At 37.9% G+C, this 20,028-nt stretch overlaps 6 protein-coding genes across 7 annotated transcripts; 5 read left to right on the plus strand and 1 right to left on the minus strand.

Moving 5' to 3' along the window:
* Positions 1 to 3,076: 3,076 nt before the first annotated feature.
* Positions 3,077 to 6,499, plus strand: LOC9324922 (threonylcarbamoyladenosine tRNA methylthiotransferase). Its single transcript, XM_002887365.2, has 11 exons — positions 3,077 to 3,322; positions 3,433 to 3,471; positions 3,679 to 3,770; positions 3,979 to 4,228; positions 4,438 to 4,557; positions 4,652 to 4,727; positions 4,824 to 5,032; positions 5,098 to 5,206; positions 5,416 to 5,508; positions 5,598 to 5,758; positions 5,890 to 6,499. The coding sequence occupies exons 1-11, from the start codon at positions 3,131 to 3,133 to the stop codon at positions 6,355 to 6,357; spliced, it is 1,809 nt and encodes a 602-aa protein (XP_002887411.1). The 5' UTR covers positions 3,077 to 3,130; the 3' UTR covers positions 6,358 to 6,499.
* Positions 6,500 to 6,674: 175 nt separating this feature from the next.
* On the plus strand, positions 6,675 to 8,657 carry LOC9323476 (late embryogenesis abundant protein At3g53040). The gene is made up of 2 exons (XM_021035202.1): positions 6,675 to 7,997; positions 8,258 to 8,657. The coding sequence occupies exons 1-2, from the start codon at positions 6,798 to 6,800 to the stop codon at positions 8,459 to 8,461; spliced, it is 1,404 nt and encodes a 467-aa protein (XP_020890861.1). The 5' UTR covers positions 6,675 to 6,797; the 3' UTR covers positions 8,462 to 8,657.
* Positions 8,658 to 8,766: 109 nt separating this feature from the next.
* On the minus strand, positions 8,767 to 11,727 carry LOC9323477 (O-acyltransferase WSD1). The gene is given in 8 exon segments (XM_021035201.1): positions 8,767 to 9,083; positions 9,424 to 9,564; positions 9,673 to 9,702; positions 9,705 to 9,887; positions 9,978 to 10,057; positions 10,138 to 10,204; positions 10,282 to 10,851; positions 11,051 to 11,727. Coding segments are annotated over 8 exon segments (1,431 nt in total). The 5' UTR covers positions 11,243 to 11,727; the 3' UTR covers positions 8,767 to 8,915.
* A 634-nt stretch (positions 11,728 to 12,361) lies between these two features.
* On the plus strand, positions 12,362 to 14,569 carry LOC9324923 (protein NRT1/ PTR FAMILY 5.14). The gene is given in 5 exon segments (XM_021035197.1): positions 12,362 to 12,568; positions 12,645 to 12,862; positions 12,956 to 13,144; positions 13,146 to 13,489; positions 13,570 to 14,569. Coding segments are annotated over 5 exon segments (1,680 nt in total). The 5' UTR covers positions 12,362 to 12,447; the 3' UTR covers positions 14,378 to 14,569.
* A 283-nt stretch (positions 14,570 to 14,852) lies between these two features.
* Positions 14,853 to 17,253, plus strand: LOC110230924 (protein NRT1/ PTR FAMILY 5.13). 2 transcript variants are annotated; one of them, XM_021035198.1, is made up of 4 exons: positions 14,853 to 15,074; positions 15,150 to 15,367; positions 15,670 to 16,193; positions 16,265 to 17,253. In XM_021035198.1, exons 1-4 carry the CDS (start codon positions 14,954 to 14,956, stop codon positions 17,073 to 17,075), a joined length of 1,674 nt encoding a protein of 557 aa, XP_020890857.1. In that variant the 5' UTR covers positions 14,853 to 14,953; the 3' UTR covers positions 17,076 to 17,253. The 2 variants fall into 2 exon arrangements, with proteins under 2 accessions (XP_020890857.1, XP_020890858.1); XM_021035199.1 differs by lacking the exon at positions 14,853 to 15,074 and having other exon boundaries at positions 15,159 to 15,323.
* Positions 17,254 to 17,513: 260 nt separating this feature from the next.
* LOC9323478 (protein NRT1/ PTR FAMILY 5.11) lies at positions 17,514 to 19,840 on the plus strand. The gene is made up of 4 exons (XM_002887368.2): positions 17,514 to 17,690; positions 17,795 to 18,012; positions 18,099 to 18,613; positions 18,801 to 19,840. Exons 1-4 carry the CDS (start codon positions 17,582 to 17,584, stop codon positions 19,564 to 19,566), a joined length of 1,608 nt encoding a protein of 535 aa, XP_002887414.1. The 5' UTR covers positions 17,514 to 17,581; the 3' UTR covers positions 19,567 to 19,840.
* Positions 19,841 to 20,028: the final 188 nt, after the last annotated feature.

Below are 20,028 nucleotides of genomic sequence, written 5' to 3' on the forward strand. Positions count from 1 at the left end.
GAAGAAAACACACACGTTATACATTTTCATGCATATTTACAATATATAACTTAATATTTATCGAATAATGGATAAATACATTTAAAATGTTAAATTAGACATTTGAGTTTGTAAAGCACCTCTGTGTTAATTGTGGTAGATAGTGGTTCACGACCACCATTGCTATGGCTGGGACTACGGCTACGGCTTTGTCCACGTCCACGTTCACGTCCACGTCCATGTCCACGACCACCATTGCTACGGCTGCCGCTACGATTAGGGCTTTGGTTACCATCACGACCACGATCACAACCACGATCACGACCGTGACCACGACCACGACTACGATCACCACCACCGCGTCTTCCCTGCACACATAGGCATGGGGTTTAGGATATCGATTGTATACATATATAAATAAATATATATCTATATATTAACTTAGGATTTAAAATTTTCTAAGTACTATAATGAAATTAAACTATCCAATTATATACTTAATACGACAAATATGTTCATGTTATATTAGTGAATACATATCTTCAACATACAACTTACATTGTTAAATCATATTTACTATTGATATGGACTCCCAATATATATGATGAATAGTAACATGATTATTATGTGTCTATATACATATGAAAGTATAGTATTGCACTAAAGAATTTTTCTTTTGAACTCGTAACTTCATTATATTGAAATTCTATAATTTCAAAATTATATACAGAAATAACTAATTTTGAGAAAAAAATATAGTGGATCAATTTTTTTGGATAAATATATATATATATATATATATATATATATATATATATATATATATTTTCTTTCTTCTGGAACGTTTTCAAAGGTTTAAGAGATTCAACATTTTCTAAAGCTGAAAGTTTCTTCGTCCTCCTCATCAAATATACAAACCATAATCAAATTAAATGAAAATGAAAAATGCAGTACCTAACTACTTAACTTACCAGACCATATATATCGATGTCGCAGCGACGTGTTTGAGACTGCGGGAAGAGCTAGAACCTATTCAATTTTGACCAAAAAATTATTAGCAGAAATCAAGTATCTTTAAAGTTTTTATTTAACCCAACTTCCAATATCTTTTACAGGTTTATGAAAAATTAAACAATGATTTGGATTATTATATGTAAATCATTATCAATGTTTTGTGAAATCAAATCATATAGTATTAGATTGCTTTCGAGCGAGAAAATTAAGATATATCTCAACTGAATTTTTGCGGGAGAATTTAAAGTGAAACTTATGAATTAGTTTCATTCAATCACGAAATCTTTGATATATTACATTCTTTAAAAGATACCAAACAGAAGACATACATTTAACAATAAAATCAACTCATAACAAAGTCAAGTATTATACTAAATGATACATTAGATTGTAAAGTCTTATTAACTTTTTCTTTTTAAATCTCATTAAATTTAGATTGTTCTTATTGACAAACAATGAAAACATCTCATTCAAATTTCCCGCGAAAATTTGAAACAAAACCTATATATTTCTTCATTAATCATTAAAATATTTGAGTAAATCACATTATTTTTAAATAAACAAACAGATGCATTTAATAACAAACAAAGACATAATATAAGAAAAAGTTTGGTTATATGATAGATTAGATTATTTCAGCGCGCAAACAATGGTTTATGTGTTACATATTGAGTTAAAAATCACATAAGTCTTAAGATATAACATCATATACAATGATACATCTATAAATGATCATACAAATAAAAACAACATGAAAAAATGGATTATCCCATGGAAAACAACATCAGCCTCTCCATCACACAAATGATATATTTTTAAAATTAAAAATTCAACAGAGTGTTTTCTACAGTTTGTAATGAAAATTAGGACTTACCACACATCGTTGTGGTTCTTCCTGGGGAGAATGGTTTGAGAGATTAGACATATCACAAATTAATTAGTATTTTTTCTTCAATGTGGTATGAGATTCAATCTGAGACTTTGTGAAATGAAATGATAATATATATATATATATATATATATATATATATATGTGAGGGACATGATATATCTTTTTGTTTTTTAATATAAAAAATTAAATCAATGAAAATAAAAATAAAAGAGAAATTTGAAATCTTATATTTCGAACATATTCCTATTCCGACTTTGGATTTTTTTCTATTATTTGGAGAAAATAATAATTAAGAAAGATAAATGCCAAAATACACATTTGGGAGGTTTCTCTCATCTCCTTTTGGTAATATATTTTTAAATTGAAAAAGAAAGAAGGCAAATGTCCAATTAAAGCAAACTCATAAATTCATAATAAGTTTTCGAGATTTTATAAATGATGATAATCTAATAACAATTTCAACAAATGCCTTTTGCAAATCTGAACAGTTTTGTATTTTCGTCGTAACCTTTCGTTAAGTTTTTTTTTAATAACTATAAAATATAATTTAAGATTGTGTTTTTTAGAAGTTGCATATGTTCAAACTATAAAAAATCTAAATAGTTGTGTGTTTTCGTTGCAACCTTTCGTTAATGTTTTTTAATAGCTATAAAATATAATTTGTGGTTGTGTTTTCTTAAAAGTTGCATATGTTCAGTTTATAACTTTCAAAATTTTGAATAGCTATAAAATAAATTTTATACTTTTGTTTTTTAGAAAGTTGCATCTGTTCGTCGAATAAACTTTTTCATATTACGGTTGTGAAAAGCTGCATTTGTATAATTTGTAACTATATAATATAAATTTTTGGTTTTGTTTTGTAGAAAGTTGTTTTTGTTAAAAAATTACAACGCTTCATTTTAAAAAAACTGTAAAATATAATTTATGGTTGTGTTTTTCTTAAAAAGTTGTATCTATTCAATTTTTAATTATATAATATAAATTTTATGGTTTGTTTTTTTAGAAAATTGCATCTGTTTAAATGTTTCGACGGTTCACTTCATCCAATAAACTTTTTCGTTTTACAGTTGTCTTGCATTATTGGGCTTTAGTTAGCTATAGATCTATCGGGTCATTGTAACTGAACATGAATTCGACCCGACCCAGGCCCATTAAGTCTCACTGTGCCTCTCCAGCTTCGCTGCGAAAACCCCCACAGACTCCATTGTCACTCGTAAACGCGCCGCCGTGGAGAGAGAAGAGAGAATGGAGGATATCGAGGATTTGTTGGCCGGAGGAGTCGGTGGTGCACCACCGGGATTCCGATTACCGTTGAATGCGGTTGGGATAAATCCGAAGACGAATAAGAGCAAACGTGTTAGCTCGAAACAGGATCAAATTACTGCTTCGAATCGTGACTCGCTTGCTCCACCATCGTTGAAGATTCCAGGAACTCAGGTCAATCTCCTACGCTTTCTCTCGATTTCATTTCCTCATTGCTTCGGTTTCTATTATATCTATCAATGTTTTTGCGTGCACTTACATTTCGTCTTGATGATTTTTCGCAGACGATATACATCAAGACGTTTGGATGTTCTCATAATCAGGCGAGTCATTTTATGAATCTTAAGTGTTTGATTTTGATTTTGGAGTTCTTAGTGTTTTGATGTTGATAGATTTCTGATTGCTTTATCGGAATACACTTCTCTTGTTTGTTACTATAGTGATTGAGAATTTGAGATAAAAATCTTTTAGCTAGAGTACGTTAAGCTAATCGTATCTGGTCTTGTCTTGTGTTTTGGTTATTGTTTCAGAGTGATAGTGAGTATATGGCTGGTCAGCTTACTGCATTCGGCTATGCGTTGACAGAAGTCCCGGAGGATGCTGATTTATGGCTCATTAACACGTAAGCTTTCGCCTCGGGTTCTTTTTACCCAATGCAATGACTACGTTTTTGTGCTGTTGAGATATTCATGAGGAGTGTGGAATGTTAGCTAATATAGTTTACTTGTTCCCGGTCTAATATTGTAACTTTATAGTTTATGATGCAGCATTTTGTTCGATATAGATTTACTTTGTGTTTACAATGTATCTTATAAGTGTGGTTGATGCAGCTGTACTGTGAAATCTCCTAGTCAGTCTGCAATGTCTACTTTGATAACGAGGGGTAGAAGTGGGAAAAAGCCTCTTGTGATTGCGGGATGTGTTCCTCAGGGCAGTCGTGATCTTAAAGAACTAGAAGGCGTTAGTGTAGTTGGAGTTCAACAGATTGATCGTGTTGTTGAGATCGTTGAAGAAACTCTTAAGGGTCATGAAGTGCGGCTTCTGACTCGGAAGACTTTGCCTGCGCTTGATCTCCCAAAGGTGAGTAAAAGTTTCAACTTTTGATTGTTTTCGACTTTAATGCTGAGTATGGCTATTCCTGGGGCTAGCACCAAATAAGTAGAAGCCAAAAACCTGATTTCAGTACAGTTCTTTGATCCTATAATTTTGCTTAGTCTTTCATTACACAATTTCTTGTTCGACTTCATTTGGGTTCTATTAATGGGAATTAATGTCATTTTCCACTGCAGGTGCGGAGGAACAATTTTATCGAAATTCTCCCCATTAATGTTGGCTGTTTGGGTGCCTGTACTTACTGCAAGACCAAGCACGCCCGTGGTCACTTAGGAAGCTACACAGTCGATAGTCTTGTAAGCAGATTCAACTTCACAGTAGAGTTATGATTTGTATCCAGCGTTTTCCCCCTTTCTGTTTTTTTTTCCAATTGAGATTATTACATTGCAGGTGGAGCGGGTGCGAACTGTAATATCTGAAGGAGTCAAGGAGATTTGGTTGAGCAGTGAGGACACTGGGGCATATGGTTGCTTTTCAAACCTTTATTTTCTTATTTTCAGTAGTTGTGACATAATTTTGTATTTCCTTTTTGGTGGTAGCTAATATCCTCAAAATATTGCAGGTCGTGACATAGGAGTTAATCTTCCAATCCTGCTTAATGCTATCGTTAAGGAGCTTCCTTCTGATCAAAGCACAATGCTAAGGATTGGGATGACTAATCCTCCCTTTATTCTAGAGCATTTGAAAGAAATAGCAGCAGTGTTACGTCACCCATGTGTCTACACCTTTCTTCATGTCCCTGTGCAATCTGGCAGTGATTCTGTGTTGACGGTGAGTCCAGAGTTGGTTACTACTGCCAAATTCTTGTTCTAGTCTTACCTCAATATTTGTTGCAGGCCATGAACAGGGAATATACAGCAAGTGAGTTCAGGACTGTGGTAGACACCTTGACAGAGCTTGTGCCAGGAATGCAAATTGCTACTGATATAATATGTGGTTTTCCTGGTTAGTGCTGGATAAACATGGAAGTCTTTTATTTTTTTCGAATAACATATTCCTCTTCATTTAAGTGTTGAGACATAAAAACATCACACCGCCCTGCAAAATCACATTAGTCGCATGTGGATAGTTACATGGTCAATGACTTGAGCACATTGATTGTTCATATAATTAGGGTGTGTTGAAGATACGTTTGTCACTTTTCCCAATGTCAGGTGAAACCGATGAAGATTTTTCTCAAACAGTTGAACTTATCAAGGATTACAAGTTTTCTCAAGTTCATATTTCTCAGTTTTACCCCAGACCAGGTAAGCTCAAGGATTTGGTTATGTTCTGGAATGTGGGAGTGTTTCATAGGTCTAAACATTATTTTTTGGATGTGCCATTTATGATATAGGGACCCCAGCAGCAAAGATGAAGAAGGTACAAAGTAAAATAGTGAAGCAACGAAGCCGTGACTTGACTTCTGTCTTTGAGGCTTTTGCACCTTACACCGGGATGGAGGGCAGAGAAGAGAGGATATGGATAACCGAAATAGCAACTGATGGAATTCATTTGGTAAGCCCATCCTGAGCCACATACATTGTTACGTTTTGCCCCAAAGTTCATATCAAATAAAACTGAAAGCAACTATAATTTCTTTGATTGCCGACACTGTTTCATTTACAAATTCTCACTTGAATTTGTAGGTTGGACATACGAAGGGATATGTACAGGTCTTAGTTACTGGACCAGAAAGTATGCTTGGGACTTCAGCTATGGCGAGGATAACATCTGTGGGGAGATGGTCAGTGTTTGGGGAAGTGATTGAGACATTTAGCTCTGCAAATAGAGAAACAAAATCCCGAGAAGAAACAAAGCCGCCTTGTTCGTCGAATGTTAGTTCTTGTGAGACTTGCACTTGCTCTGCTGAGAGCTGTGGGGAAGAGAGATCAGGAGAGGCGTGTAACATTTCTGGAAATATCTCAAGACAAGATGATCAAAAGGGAAAGTCAGAGAAACAAGAGACGGAGATGCGAGAGGTCGTCGTACCGGGAAGCAGCGTAGCAAATTGGGGTTTCATTGATAAGGCACTAGTGTGTGGAGTGTTCGTAAGCTCTCTCACCATTCTAGTTTTGTTGATTAGTATAGCATCTAGAGTTTTGGTGCGCCAATGAATCTGTGTCAGATTTATCGTCTTTCGAATATTTTTTGGCTTTTACTTGTCTAAGAAATATTCCGTGATGTACTCACGAAATCAGACCTTGATGAAACCATGTAGAATGTATTGCTCCACAATGCTTGATTCGTTTCTCCCCACTAGCACTATATAGACTATATTATAGAGAATCCATAGTTGTATTCTGGGCCTCAATGTACCAAAACTAGGCCCATTATGTGGTTTCTTCTAAACTCATATACGACCGTTTCGGTTGCTGTGCAAAAACAATCGTCAAGGATTCGAGAAGTTACTTTTCTCGTATAGGCGACACGTGCAAATACGTGGAGATACGTGTCACTTAGATGCTAAAAGAAAAAAGGAAAAATCTGGGCTTAGTAGGTAGATAAGATTTGATGACATATGAAGAGAGGAGGAAACATCACCGATAAGTAAGTAATGACGAATCTTCTGGCCTTGTGTCTTTTCTTGACCACTTTACTAGCGGCGGAGGTATGGTCTCCGAGCCCAGCCACGACCACCCACAGAACGCCGCCGTCGGAGGGAGACGTCATCGTCAAAGATGGCCACCGTGTAGTGGTGGTTGAGTACGATCGCGACGGGAAAACTAATACCAGAGTCTCGATCTCGCCACCATCGGCAGATCAAGGAGAAGAAAAAGAGAATGAAGAAGAAAAGGGAACTTCTTTGATTAGAAATGTTAAAGAGAAAGCGAAAGAAACGGCGTCGTATCTTCCACACGTCGGCCAAGGAATCTCGCAGCCGGTGATGACAGAGGAGGCGCGTGATCACCACGCGACGGCTGGGGAAGTTATATGCGACGCGTTTGGTAAGTGCAGGCAGAAGATCGCGAGTGTGGTCGGTCGGGCTAAAGACCGAACGGCCGATTCCGTCGGCGAGACTGCTTCTGATGTCGGAGAAGCCGCTGCTCAGAAGGCTCACGATGTGAAGGAAACGGTTACACATGCGGCACGTGACGTGGAAGACAGGGTGGCTGATCAAGCCCAGTATGCTAAGGGTAAGGTATCAGAGAAGGCCCAGGATGTGAAAGAGAGTGTAGCCCATAAAGCCCATGATGCGAAAGAGAGTGTGGCTCATAAAGCCCATGATGCTAAAGAGAAGGTAAGAGAGAAAGCTCATGACGTGAAGGAGACGGTAGCCCAAAAAGCCCATGAATCGAAAGAGAGGGCAAAAGATAGAGTGAGGGACAAGGCACAAGAATTGAAGGAAACGGCTGCTCATAAGTCTAAGAACGTGTGGGAGAGAGTTAAGAATGTGGCGCGGGAGTTTGGGTCAGTTACAGCAGCGACGTTGAGTCCGACTAAGGTAGCAAGCATTTTGGGGTTGACCGCGATTGCGGCTGCGTTTGGGACTACCGTGTGGGTGACGTTTGTGTCAAGCTACGTTTTAGCCTCTGTGTTGGGGAGGCAACAGTTTGGTGTTGTGCAGAGTAAGCTGTATCCTGTTTACTTCAAGGCGACCTCTGTGGGAATCCTTGTGGGTTTGTTTGGTCACGTGCTTAGCCGGAGGAGGAAACTACTCACCGACGCAACGGAGATGTGGCAAGGGGTTAACCTCTTGTCCGCTTTCTTTATGATCGAGTCTAATAAGTCATTTGTCGAGCCACGTGCCACTAAGGTTAGTTTACATTTCGCTAAGGTTGTTTTGTGTTGGCCATGCCATTACACGAAAAGGACTGATTAATCTGAGTTTCGGTTAGGGAAATTAAGGATCATAATGTGAAGGAGAGGATCTCATGCGTAGTTCTATTTTTCATTATTATACTGTTTTGGTTCCTGAAATTTCTTTTTGGTAATTTCTATATATGACATATATAAGTTGGTCTGGGATCTACTAGTAAAACAATGTTGGTTGGGTTATGTTGTTGTTGTGGCCAGGCGATGTTTGAGCGAATGAAGGCAGAAAAAGAAGAAGGAAGAGGAGAGAGGACAAGTGAGCAGGAGCTAAGGCGGAAATTGGAGCAGCTGAGTGAGAGGCTGAGCAAGCTCAACACGTACTCCTCTTGGTTGAATATATTGACGCTTATGTCTCTCACCTGGCACTTTGTTTATCTTGGCCAGAGACTCGGCACCGCTTGTTGAGGCATACCTTTGTTTATTAGTATCTCTTCTGGTCCCGAACCCTAACTTAGCTTTTTGTTGTTGTTTACTGACTTACTAGTCACGGTATCAGGGTTCTTCTATTTCCGAATGATAAGTAGTAATGTAGACATCTTGTAATAATTAGGTCATGCCTTCACATTTGGCCTTTGGGTTTGAGGTTTGTGCTTTTTTTTTTGCTTATTTATATATATAAAGTTTCATATAAGGACAAAGGACTGCAAATAGAAATAAACGAGAGAACATAGTACAAGAAAAGTGAAATTATTGAACCGTAACTCATTATCACACACAAGAACAGTATAGTACATATAAAGATGATAAACTCATAATGAGATGGTTGCTGACCCAAAAAAAAATAAAAAAGAGAGAGTAGTAGACAAGGCTTTGAAAATTTATGCTCCATTCTTCATCTTTTCCACGCCAAACGTTTCGCTTAAACCTTTGACGCATGAAAAATCTTTTTTGGAGCAGCAGAATTCATCATGCGGAGAGCTTCGATGATGAGATCACAAAGGTGATGAGGGTCTGGAATCACGTCTACATCAACTCCAATGTTGATTATAAGTTTATCCACATAGCTTTGAATACCAATAATGAGTGCCTTGTTTAAAGAAGAATACACCATCGAAATTAGTGTTGAATAGAATGGAGAAACTCATATCATTCATATACTAGTGTTGAATCATCTTCATCTACACTGTGAGATATTATAACACGCCCCTCCAAGTTATTGAATATTTTGGCTCTATCATCTCGAACCGAATTCCACATTGTTAAACCCGCTTGGGCCTATTGAGTTATGATATCTTAAGTGTTAAATCATCTCCATTTATAATTTGGGATATTCTAACATAGAGGTTAACATAGTAGCCTAATTGATGCCGAAGAAATTAGGAATATGATTTTTAATATAATGGTTTCAAGAATGGATAAGAGATTACCTGTGGGATACCAAAGGTACTTGCAGCAATGTAAGATATTTGATGGCCAAAAAAGCTAATTTCTTCAGCTGGACCAACCACATTTGAGAATATCATTGTTGTGCTACCGAAAATTCTGTTTACAAGATCAGTCTTGAGTGCCTGTTTTCCACCGCCACACACCCATATAAGTCGATCAGGTTCACAAAATACGTTTATTATATTTGGAAGTGTATATTAATTAAGATAATGTTTGATTTAATATCTTACCGTTAATCCAAAAACCTCCAATGTTAATTTAATTTGAGCAAACTATAGGAAAATAGAGGTTCGAGAGAATGTTTTTTACGATCCATAATAGTTTTGGATTGTCGAACATATTCAAATACATCATCGTTTGACTTCATCTCCAGGGGAATCAGAACATAACCTATTGAGTTTCCCCATCTACACTTTGAACCTTTTGCCATCATATTTGCCAAATCCTGCATATAGACTTATGTTAGATTCTTACTATTTTAAACAAGACCGAAAAAAAAAAAGCAAAGATCGTTTGGGGTATGTTATGTCAGCACCTCAATATTTCTATTTGGCCTTAGATTAAAAAAAACAACACCATGAAGATTTTTTCTTGACTTTGAGGATGTTTCAAGATCTGTTCACAAATTGGAGAAAAAAATGTAAGAACATGTTACAAACATTATTTATGATATTAAACAAGATTAAATGATTTACCATATCTTTGGTTCAAATATCGAGAAAGACCAGCTTATACCATCCCAAAAAGAACATCATTTACAGTCTAATAGAAAAGAGAGAAAAAACATAAAAATCATCTTTCAATAGAAGAAAAAAAGGAAACTAATTAAGCAAACGTACCACATTCATGGCGTTCTTCACCATTTTGACATCATCCAAACTAATGATTTGATGAATAAATTTATTAGCGCTAATTGTAGTTCCTGGTTTACCCATTATATGAGCTGAGGTGTCCCTCGCACGACATACAAAAATAGACTTGATAACTTCAACACAAGTGTGGAACATAAGTCTTACTACGAACCATAACCAAGCAACCAAAGAAAAGCAAACGTTCTTCGCTTTGCTTTTCTTTGGAGCCACAAAAGTAGGCAATGCCTCGGGATCACATGTTTTCCGAGTACAAGCGAGTAAAAGAGACATAAGAGACATCCCGTCGCCCAAAGAATGATGGAACCTAGCCACGGTCACAGCTTCCGCATGTGATGTTTTAAGTTTCAATAAATGAAACTCCCATAAAGGTTTGGACATATCCATTGGAGAAAGAGCCATGTTTGATGTATAATCCTCAAGAAATTCATCAGGATTCTCAATACTGGGATCTATATCCGGAACAATTACATGTTCTTCTACTTTTACTTCCGTTGGAACCCATCTAGCTTTTCCTTTGTGCTCACCATGACCAGTCACCTACATATGTATCATGTGATGTTAGGAATCTTACATCTGAATGGAGGAACCCTAAAGTAATATATTGTGGATATGGATTAATACACTCATTCGATATTGATTTGGAGTTGGAAATCATGAAACTTAACATATGATATAAACAATAAAAATGTGTGTACATGTGCATACGAGTCTATGTGTGTGTACGTTGATTGCCTACCAGTATGCTAGAGAAGCGTGGATGGTTGATCAAAGTGTTCTTTATGCCTTCAATGATGGTTGATGCATTGCCTTCGGTTTTGCATCCAATGGTTACAATGTTGAAGACATCGAGACCCGGCAAGCTAAACAACCGTGCAAATGGACTTACTGGCTCCTCTCCTTCCAACAATACTTGCCTTTCTATTGCCATATATATCTCTCTTTCTATTTTCAGGTTATATGGTATATTATTCTACAAAGTATAAACTATATATATGCAAATGGTTTATTTATAATACACATAGGACATAGCTATTTATATACATTGTTGTAGTTAAATGAGGTTGTTGAGAAGCTAACTAATGCTTCTTTACCACACTTTATTGTATATGTATGATGGGTCCAAGAGATGGTGGCAATTGTCGAGAGTAGTACTTAATTACTCAATTATATTCTTTGATAGTTCCTTAGATAAACATATATAAAAAAAAAAAATCTGTTTTGAAGTGTTGGTTAGAAGAAATGTAGTAAAGTTGACAAAAAAAGAAAATTGTTACAAATTACATGCCTAATTTTTGTCACTTAAGTTCAAAATATACATCATTTCAAAACTCCAAAACCACATATATTTCCGTTCTCTATAAAACTATATGAATATGGTAAAACGTGAAATTATAATTGATCTAGAAATATTTACAAAACTTTTATGCATTCTCTATCCCTTGTGGTTGTCGGTACATAGATTCATGAGATATTTTTCTTCCACCAAAATTTGAAGAATTTAATACTCGTGTGTTAGTGTGTGTTGAGAAACTATCCACGTATTTGGAAATTGATGTAACAGTACTAGTATTTCTGTGGCAAGAAATAGCATAACTCTTCAAAAAAAGAAAAAGCATAATAACTCTTGTGTATACGTCAGTGCCGGTAGGTGGTAGTACTAAGTTTTATTAATTCTCATTTTTCCAAAACAAATGGACTTAGTACAGTATAAGTTATTAATTAATTCTCATTGCAAACAAATTCTCAATGCAATTGCAAACAAAGCTAACGGTACTAAGTTATTAATTCTCATTTTTAAATAGTGACATCCATTTTGACCACACACTAACTGTTAAATTTTTGTGATGCCAAGGCTTTTATATTCACCTAGACCTAGTAATAAAAAAGTTTCGACTTCAAGATTCTGGATTCCCCCTCAATGTCTCGGTCAAATTCCAACATTGGGTTACTTCTTGATGGGCTTTTGTATTCTGTACTCTAGGCTACTGGGCTCTGTAAAACCTTTTTCACTTTACTTTCCACAAAATTAGATTTTTTAATCATCAAAAAAGACAAAAGCAATACCTTTTTAAGGTAAACAACTCAAAACGAGTTTCACGTTTGTTGTCTCTTTCGTTGGAGAAACAGAGGAAAATGATGACTACTTCAGAAATTTCTCTTCAAGAAGAATACGTCACCGACACCGTTGACCACCGTGGATTCGCCGCTAAAAGATCCAATACCGGTAGATGGAGAGCCGCCTTGTTCATAATCGGTAACTCCAATCGCGAGCTGCTCTGTTACACAACTTTCTCTTCTTCTTTCTTTTTTTTCTGAGGACATTTTTGCAGGTGTGGAGGTGGCGGAGAGGTTCGCTTACTATGGAATCGGATCAAACTTAATAAGTTATTTGACTGGACCACTTGGTCAATCCACGGCGGTAGCCGCCGCTAATGTTAACGCCTGGTCGGGAGTTGCCACTCTTCTTCCTGCTCTTGGAGCTTTTGTCGCCGACGCTTTTCTTGGTCGGTACCGAACAATTATCATCGCTTCTCTTATCTACGTCCTGGTTCGTCTCTTCTCTTTAGTTTTTTTTTTTTTTGGCCTTACTTGTTCTTCATGATTGAGAAGTAGAAAATTAAATTTGAATTTGATGCGTCAGGGATTGGCATTTCTGACTTTATCTGCGTTTCTGATTCCTATTAGTTGTAGCGAGAATAGTACGGAAGTGATCTCTTCACCTTCTTCCTTACTCAATGCACTCTTCTTCTTTTCTCTGTATCTGGTGGCAATTGGACAAAGTGGCCACAAGCCTTGTGTTCAGGCTTTTGGTGCTGACCAGTTTGATGAAAAAAGACTCTCAAGAGATATCTGACAGAAGCTCCTTCTTCAACTGGTGGTACCTTAGTTTGTCTGCAGGAATCTGCCTGGCGATTTTAGTGGTTGTGTACATCCAGGAAGAGTTCAGCTGGGCGTTTGGGTTTGGAATCCCATGTTTGTTCATGGTGATCTCTCTCGTTCTTTTCGTGTTAGGGAGAAGGAGTTATAGGTACAGTAAAAGAAGAGATGAAGAGGAAATAAACCCGTTTACGAGGATAGGTAGAGTCTTCTTTGTAGCATTCAAGAACCAAAGATTGAGTTCATCAGAATTGTGCAAAGTTGAGCTAGAGGCAAATACATCTCCAGAGAAACAGAGGTATGTTTAACATATAGGTTATAATTCCAATTCTTGTTGTATGGTTTATGTTTATGAGGTTATACATTATTTTGTGACAGGTTTTTTAACAAAGCATTGCTTGTACCCAATGATTCTTCTCAAGGAGAAAACGCATGCAAGTCTTGTGATGTCGAAGATGCCACAGCTCTTATCAGGCTAATTCCAGTATGGCTTACAACTCTGGCTTACACCATACCCTATGCTCAGTACATGACATTTTTCACTAAGCAAGGCGTCACAATGGATAGAACAATTCTTCCTGGTGTTAAGATCCCACCTGCTTCTCTTCAGGTCTTTATCGGCGTATCAATTGTCCTCTTTGTCCCCATCTACGACCGTGTTTTCGTCCCAATCGCCAGGTCAATAACCAAAGATCCTTGTGGCATCACAACGCTCAAAAGAATTGGAACTGGAATTGTACTGTCGATTATCACTATGGTAATTGCAGCTCTGGTTGAGTCAAAGCGGCTCGAGACTGCAAAAGTTATAGACCAACCAGGAGCAACTGTTCCAATGTCGATATGGTGGTTAATCCCTCAGTATTTGTTGCTGGGATTGGCTGACGTATACACTTTAGTGGGAATGCAAGAGTTCTTCTACAGCCAAGTCCCTACTGAGCTGAGAAGCATCGGTCTCGCGCTTTACTTAAGTGCATTGGGCTTGGGAAGCTTATTGAGCAGCTTACTCATCTCTCTGATCGACTTGGCCACTGGAGGAGACGCTGGAAACAGCTGGTTTAACAGTAATCTAAACAGAGCCCATCTTGATTACTTCTATTGGTTACTAGCGGTTGTTAGCGCCGTTGGGTTCTTGACGTTCTTGTTCATTTCCAAGTCGTATATCTATCGTCGGGTGGACGGAGTATAGTGTCTAAATGCTTCTTTAACGACTCCATAATGGTTGTGCAGTCCGGACTATCCAAAGATGTTAGAGAAAATATATATGCATTTTTAAAAATAGGTATATACACAAAACACTTATTGTGATGTAAAAAATTTGAACATGTAAGAACAGTTAACTAAGATTAACAAGAAAAATACTATTGAGTACCAAAACATATTTACATGCGACTAATCTTCGTTGGATCAAATGATAATAACAGATAAGAAAAATAAAGTGACAACATAAACAAAGATAGCTGATACTGATTAATATTAGTGAAACTACATCCACACTGATTACAAAATATGATAACTACGTTGGGAAAGAAGTGAAATGAAAAAAGTTGCATAGATAACACAAATATCTAATAGTACAAGAATCATTTGTCTGTATTTAAAATTCTAAAATAAATTTAAACCAATACCAATCATTTGTCCATTTCCTCTGCCTACCAAAAAAAATGTCCATTTCCTCTTGGATGAAAGTTTTTTCGACATCCGCGAAAACGCAGCGTTTTCAACAACTCACGTTTGCTGTCTCTTTGGTTGGAGAGAGAGGAAAATGACGACTGCTTCAGATATTTATCTTCAAGAAGAATACGTCACGGACGCCGTTGACCACCGTGGATTTGCCGCCAAAAGATCCAATACCGGTAGATGGAGAGCCGCCTTGTTCATAATCGGTAACTCCAATCGCGAGCTGCTCTGTTACACAACTTTCTCTTCTTCTTTCTTTTTTTCTGAGGACATTTTTGCAGGTGTGGAGGTGGCGGAGAGGTTCGCTTACTATGGAATCGGATCAAACTTAATAAGTTATTTGACTGGACCACTTGGTCAATCCACGGCGGTAGCCGCCGCTAATGTCAACGCCTGGTCGGGAATTGCCACTCTTCTTCCTGTTCTTGGAGCTTTTGTCGCCGACGCTTTTCTTGGTCGGTACCGAACAATTATCATCGCTACTCTTATCTACGTCCTGGTTTGTCTCATTCTTTTTCGATTTTCTATCTGAATTTAGAATTAAGTGAAGGAATTGTAGAAATCGATTCATTTCAACCGCAATGTGAGTTAGATTATGGCTTCCGGGTTTCAGTTTGGGTTTGGTACGGTTTCGGTTTTGATTCGGGTTCGAGGTTTTCTAAAGAATTTAGATCGTTTTTTTTGCTTTTCGGTTTGGTTTGGATTCGGTTTCTCGGATATAGAAAAAAGTGAATGTTAAACTATATTAAGAAGTTGAAGTTGAAGTTGAAAGTGAATGCGTAGTTTGAATTTTGATGTCAGGGACTGGCATTTCTGACTTTATCTGCGTTTCTGATTCCCAACACTACTGAAGTGACCTCTACACCTTCTTTTCTCAATGCACTCTTCTTTTTCTCTCTGTATTTGGTGGCTATTGGACAAAGTGGCCACAAGCCTTGTGTTCAGGCTTTTGGTGCTGACCAGTTTGATGAAAAGAACCAGCAAGAGAATACTGACAGAAGCTCCTTCTTCAACTGGTGGTACCTTAGTATGTGTGCAGGAATCGCCCTGGCGATTTTAGTGGTTGTGTACATCCAGGAAAATGTAAGCTGGGCGGTCGGGTTCGGAATCCCATGTGTCTTCATGGTGATCTCTCTTGTTCTTTTCGTGTTAGGGAGGAGGAGTTATAGGTACAGTAAAAGAAGACAAGAAGAGGAAATCAACCCGTTTACGAGGATAGGTAGAGTCTTCTTTGTTGCATTCAAAAACCAAAGATTGAGTTCCTCAGAATTGTACAAAGTTGAGCTAGAGGCAAATCCATCTCAAGAATCTCCAGAGGAGCTGAGGTATGATTAACATAGAGGTTATGGTTCGAAGTCTTGTTGTATGATTATGAGTTTCCACTTTCTTGCGACAGTTTTCTCAACAAAGCATTGCTTGTCCCCAATGATTCTCCTGAAGGAGAAATGGCATGCAAGTCTCGAGATGTCGACGATGCTACAACTCTTGTTAGGCTTATTCCAGTATGGCTTACAACTTTGGCTTACGCGATACCCTACGCGCAGTACATGACTTTCTTCACAAAGCAAGGTGTCACAATGGAAAGAACAATTTTTCCAGGTTTAGAGATCCCACCTGCTTCTCTTCAGGCTCTTATCAGCATAACAATTGTTCTCTTTGTCCCCATCTACGACCGTGTTTTGGTTCCAATCGGAAGGTCAATAACCAAAGATCCTTGTGGCATCACAACGCTCAAAAGAATTGGAACCGGAATGGTACTAGCAACTCTCACTATGGTGGTGGCAGCTTTGGTTGAGTCAAAGCGGCTCCAGACTGCAAAAGAATACGGACTTATAGACCAACCGAAAACAACTCTTCCAATGTCGATACTGTGGTTGTTCCCTCAGTATATATTGCTGGGATTGGCTGATGTACACACATTAGTAGGAATGCAAGAGTTCTTCTACAGCCAAGTCCCCACTGAGCTGAGAAGCATCGGTCTCGCACTTTACTTAAGTGCGTTAGGCGTGGGAAGCTTAATTAACAGCTTACTCATCTCTCTGATCGACTTGGCCACTGGAGGAGACGCCGGAAATAGCTGGTTTAACAGTAATCTAAACAAAGCCCATCTCGATTACTTCTATTGGTTAGTTGCGGTTGTTAGTGCCGTTGGGTTCTTTACGTTCTTGTTCATTTCCAGGTCGTATATATATCGCCGGGTGGACTGAGTGTACTTACTAATGGAGAAAATGGAGAGTTTCTTTTTGTGGTTTATGATTCTTATGGGAATTTGTAATTATCACCTCAGTTTCTTGTTTGCAAATTTGATATTAAATTGTGATTCCATGTAACTATCATTCGATCAAGCAAAGTTTATTGTGGCTAATAAAATATACATAATGACAATCTTCATCATATATGTGTAAGTTCAAGAACGCAAGGAATCTAACTAATTGAACATGTTCCAACGGCTTTCGAAATAAACAAAGAATAAAACAAAACATATATGGTCCTTCCAGGGACTTCTGCTAAAAAACAAAGTCCATATGAATCACGAGTTAATTGGTATCTTGTAATCTTGTTCATCAATATAACTTGCCAGCGACGCCAATTACGTCCCATACCTAATATCTTCATCATACAATCTTGTCTTTACCTATAGACACTATAAAAACAATAAAATAAGCACTTGTCTGTATATTGATATATCAAAACCAATCAATCATCATACACAATGGCAATCACCCGTTCCTCCGCCAATGAGCTCGAAAATACCACTGAGGGTTTTCTCGAAATTCGAGAAAATACCTCCGGTGGATGGAAATCCGCGAGGCTCATCATCGGTAAGTAAGCATGATTGAATTCATTACTCTATAGTAGGCCTCATTAATAATTCTCTCACAAATTTTGCTAATTTCTCTTTGTTTTTGTTTCTAATATTTTGTAGGTGTAGAAATGGCGGAGCGATTTGCTTACTTCGGCATAGCGTCAAACCTAATAATGTACTTGACAGGACCATTAGGTGAGTCAACAGCTGCCGCAGCAGCGAATGTCAATGCTTGGACTGGAACAGTGTCGTTTCTGCCGCTTCTCGGGGGCTTTGTCGCTGACTCGTTTCTCGGTCGTTTTCGTACTATCGTCATCTCATCTTCTCTCTATATCTTGGTATATAACCCTCTCAAACATTTCTTTTACCAGAAGTTTCGTTAATGATAAAGATTTTAGATGATTAATTGAAACAAAACAAACAGGGACTTGGGTTGCTGTCCTTTTCAACCATGATTCCTTATCACCGCAAAGATTCGAATCAGCTCCAAGTGGCTCTCTTCTTCTGCTCTCTGTATCTTGTAGCAATAGGACAAGGCGGTTACAAACCGTGTATCAAGGTATTTGGAGCTGATCAATTCGATGGAAATGATCTAAAAGAGGCAAAAGACAAGAGTTCTTTCTTCAACTGGTTGATGTTTGGAAACTGTATTAGCATCTTGACGACTCGTTTAGTCTCTACCTATATTCAAGAGAACCTAAGCTGGTCACTAGGATTTGGTATTCCAAGTGTTTCCATGTTGCTTGCTCTGTTTCTGTTCCTCCTTGGAACTAACTCTTACCGTTTTAGTACTGAGAGAGAAGGAAAGAGAAACCCTTTTGCGAGAATCAGTCGTGTTTACATGGAGGCTTTAAAGAACCAAAGACAACCCGATTTAGATATAGCTAACGCGAACGAGACTCTCCTTCTCCTGGCTCACCAGAGTTCCAAACAGTTCAGGTAACATAATTAACAGAGATGTTCATTTGAGAGTCTTCATTTTCATCATTTCATACCATCATGGTTTCTATTAGAAAATCCACATCGATATATATATATATATATAAGAAAAATAATGATCTAACATATAGATTAATATATACCAGTTGATTTTTAGATGAATTTGGTTTTCTTGGATACTATGCAGATTCCTAGACAGGGCAGCTATTTCATGTGAATTGGCTGAAATTGAAGAAGCAAAGGCGGTTCTTAGGCTTATTCCCATATGGATAACTTGCGTAGTTTACACCATTGTACATGCACAAGCCCCTACTTTCTTTACAAAGCAAGGAGCCACCATGGACAGGTCAATCTCACCAGGACTCTTAGTCCCTGCAGCTACACTTCAAAGTTTCATAAACCTCTCAATAGTCGTTTTCATCCCCGTCTACGACCGTTTACTCGTCCCATTTGCAAGATCCTTTACTCAAAAACCATCAGGAATCACAATGCTACAAAGGATTGGTACAGGAATTTTCCTCTCCATTCTTGCTATGGTAGTAGCCGCCTTAATCGAGACCAAAAGGCTACAGACTACTCGGGATGACCTCACCATACCGATGAGCGTGTGGTGGCTGGTTCCACAGTATGTTATCCTTGGAGTCTCAGATGTGTTCACAATGGTGGGTTTGCAAGAGTTCTTCTACGACCAAGTCCCTAGTGAGCTTAGGAGCATTGGTATGGCTTTGAACCTAAGCATATACGGGGCGGGAAACTTCCTAAGCAGCTTTATGATATCAGTCATTGATAAAATCACTAGCCAGTATGGTCAAACGAGCTGGTTCGATAATGACTTGAACCAAGCTCATCTAGATTACTTCTACTGGCTTCTGGCTTCTCTCAGCTTCATTGGTTTCGCCTCCTATTTATGGTTCGCCAAGTCGTATGCCTGCAACAGACCGAACACTTTCTAAAGCATTGTCTTCTCTGTTCTGCACACTATATTGATGTAACCGGGTTCGGGAAGAAGCATGCTAGGAAAAAAGATGGCTGATCATATATGGGGGAAGAGAGGCATGTATGTTTGTTCATCTCGATGTAGCATTCAAATGCACATCAAAATGCAATATTTGTATGTTCATTTCAAAATTTGGTTTCTACACTGAGATATAACTTTGATCGATTGTGAATTTGTAATAGCACCCCAATACAATTAATAATAAAATGACTAGAAGAGATGTTTTTGAATTAATAAAAATTTTAGATCATTGTGGCATCACAAACGCTCAAAAGAATTTGAACAAGAATGGACGTAATTTGTTCCCACGGAGCTAAGAAGCAATGACTACGCGGGATAACGCGATTTAGTGGAGTCAAACTCCGGTGGGAAAGCGGAATCAAATGGAGTTAACCATTTGACTAAAGGCACATCTCCA

The sequence above is a fragment of the Arabidopsis lyrata genome (genome assembly GCF_000004255.2).
Source record: "Arabidopsis lyrata subsp. lyrata unplaced genomic scaffold ARALYscaffold_2, whole genome shotgun sequence".
Lineage (NCBI taxonomy): Eukaryota > Viridiplantae > Streptophyta > Magnoliopsida > Brassicales > Brassicaceae > Arabidopsis > Arabidopsis lyrata.

Coding starts and splice junctions, on each gene's coding strand:
- LOC9323478 (XM_002887368.2), top strand. CDS start 17,582: ATGGCAATCACCCGTTCCTCCGCCAATGAGCTCGAAAATACCACTGAG. Junction 17,691..17,794: donor ATCCGCGAGGCTCATCATCG/GTAAGTAAGCAT, acceptor AATATTTTGTAG/GTGTAGAAATGGCGGAGCGA. Junction 18,013..18,098: donor CATCTTCTCTCTATATCTTG/GTATATAACCCT, acceptor CAAAACAAACAG/GGACTTGGGTTGCTGTCCTT.
- LOC9324922 (XM_002887365.2), top strand. CDS start 3,131: ATGGAGGATATCGAGGATTTGTTGGCCGGAGGAGTCGGTGGTGCACCA. Junction 3,472..3,678: donor TTGGATGTTCTCATAATCAG/GCGAGTCATTTT, acceptor TTATTGTTTCAG/AGTGATAGTGAGTATATGGC. Junction 4,728..4,823: donor TGAGGACACTGGGGCATATG/GTTGCTTTTCAA, acceptor AAAATATTGCAG/GTCGTGACATAGGAGTTAAT.
- LOC9323476 (XM_021035202.1), top strand. CDS start 6,798: ATGACGAATCTTCTGGCCTTGTGTCTTTTCTTGACCACTTTACTAGCG. Junction 7,998..8,257: donor TCGAGCCACGTGCCACTAAG/GTTAGTTTACAT, acceptor TGTTGTGGCCAG/GCGATGTTTGAGCGAATGAA.
- LOC110230924 (XM_021035198.1), top strand. CDS start 14,954: ATGACGACTGCTTCAGATATTTATCTTCAAGAAGAATACGTCACGGAC. Junction 15,368..15,669: donor CTACTCTTATCTACGTCCTG/GTTTGTCTCATT, acceptor TTTTGATGTCAG/GGACTGGCATTTCTGACTTT. Junction 16,194..16,264: donor GAATCTCCAGAGGAGCTGAG/GTATGATTAACA, acceptor TTCTTGCGACAG/TTTTCTCAACAAAGCATTGC.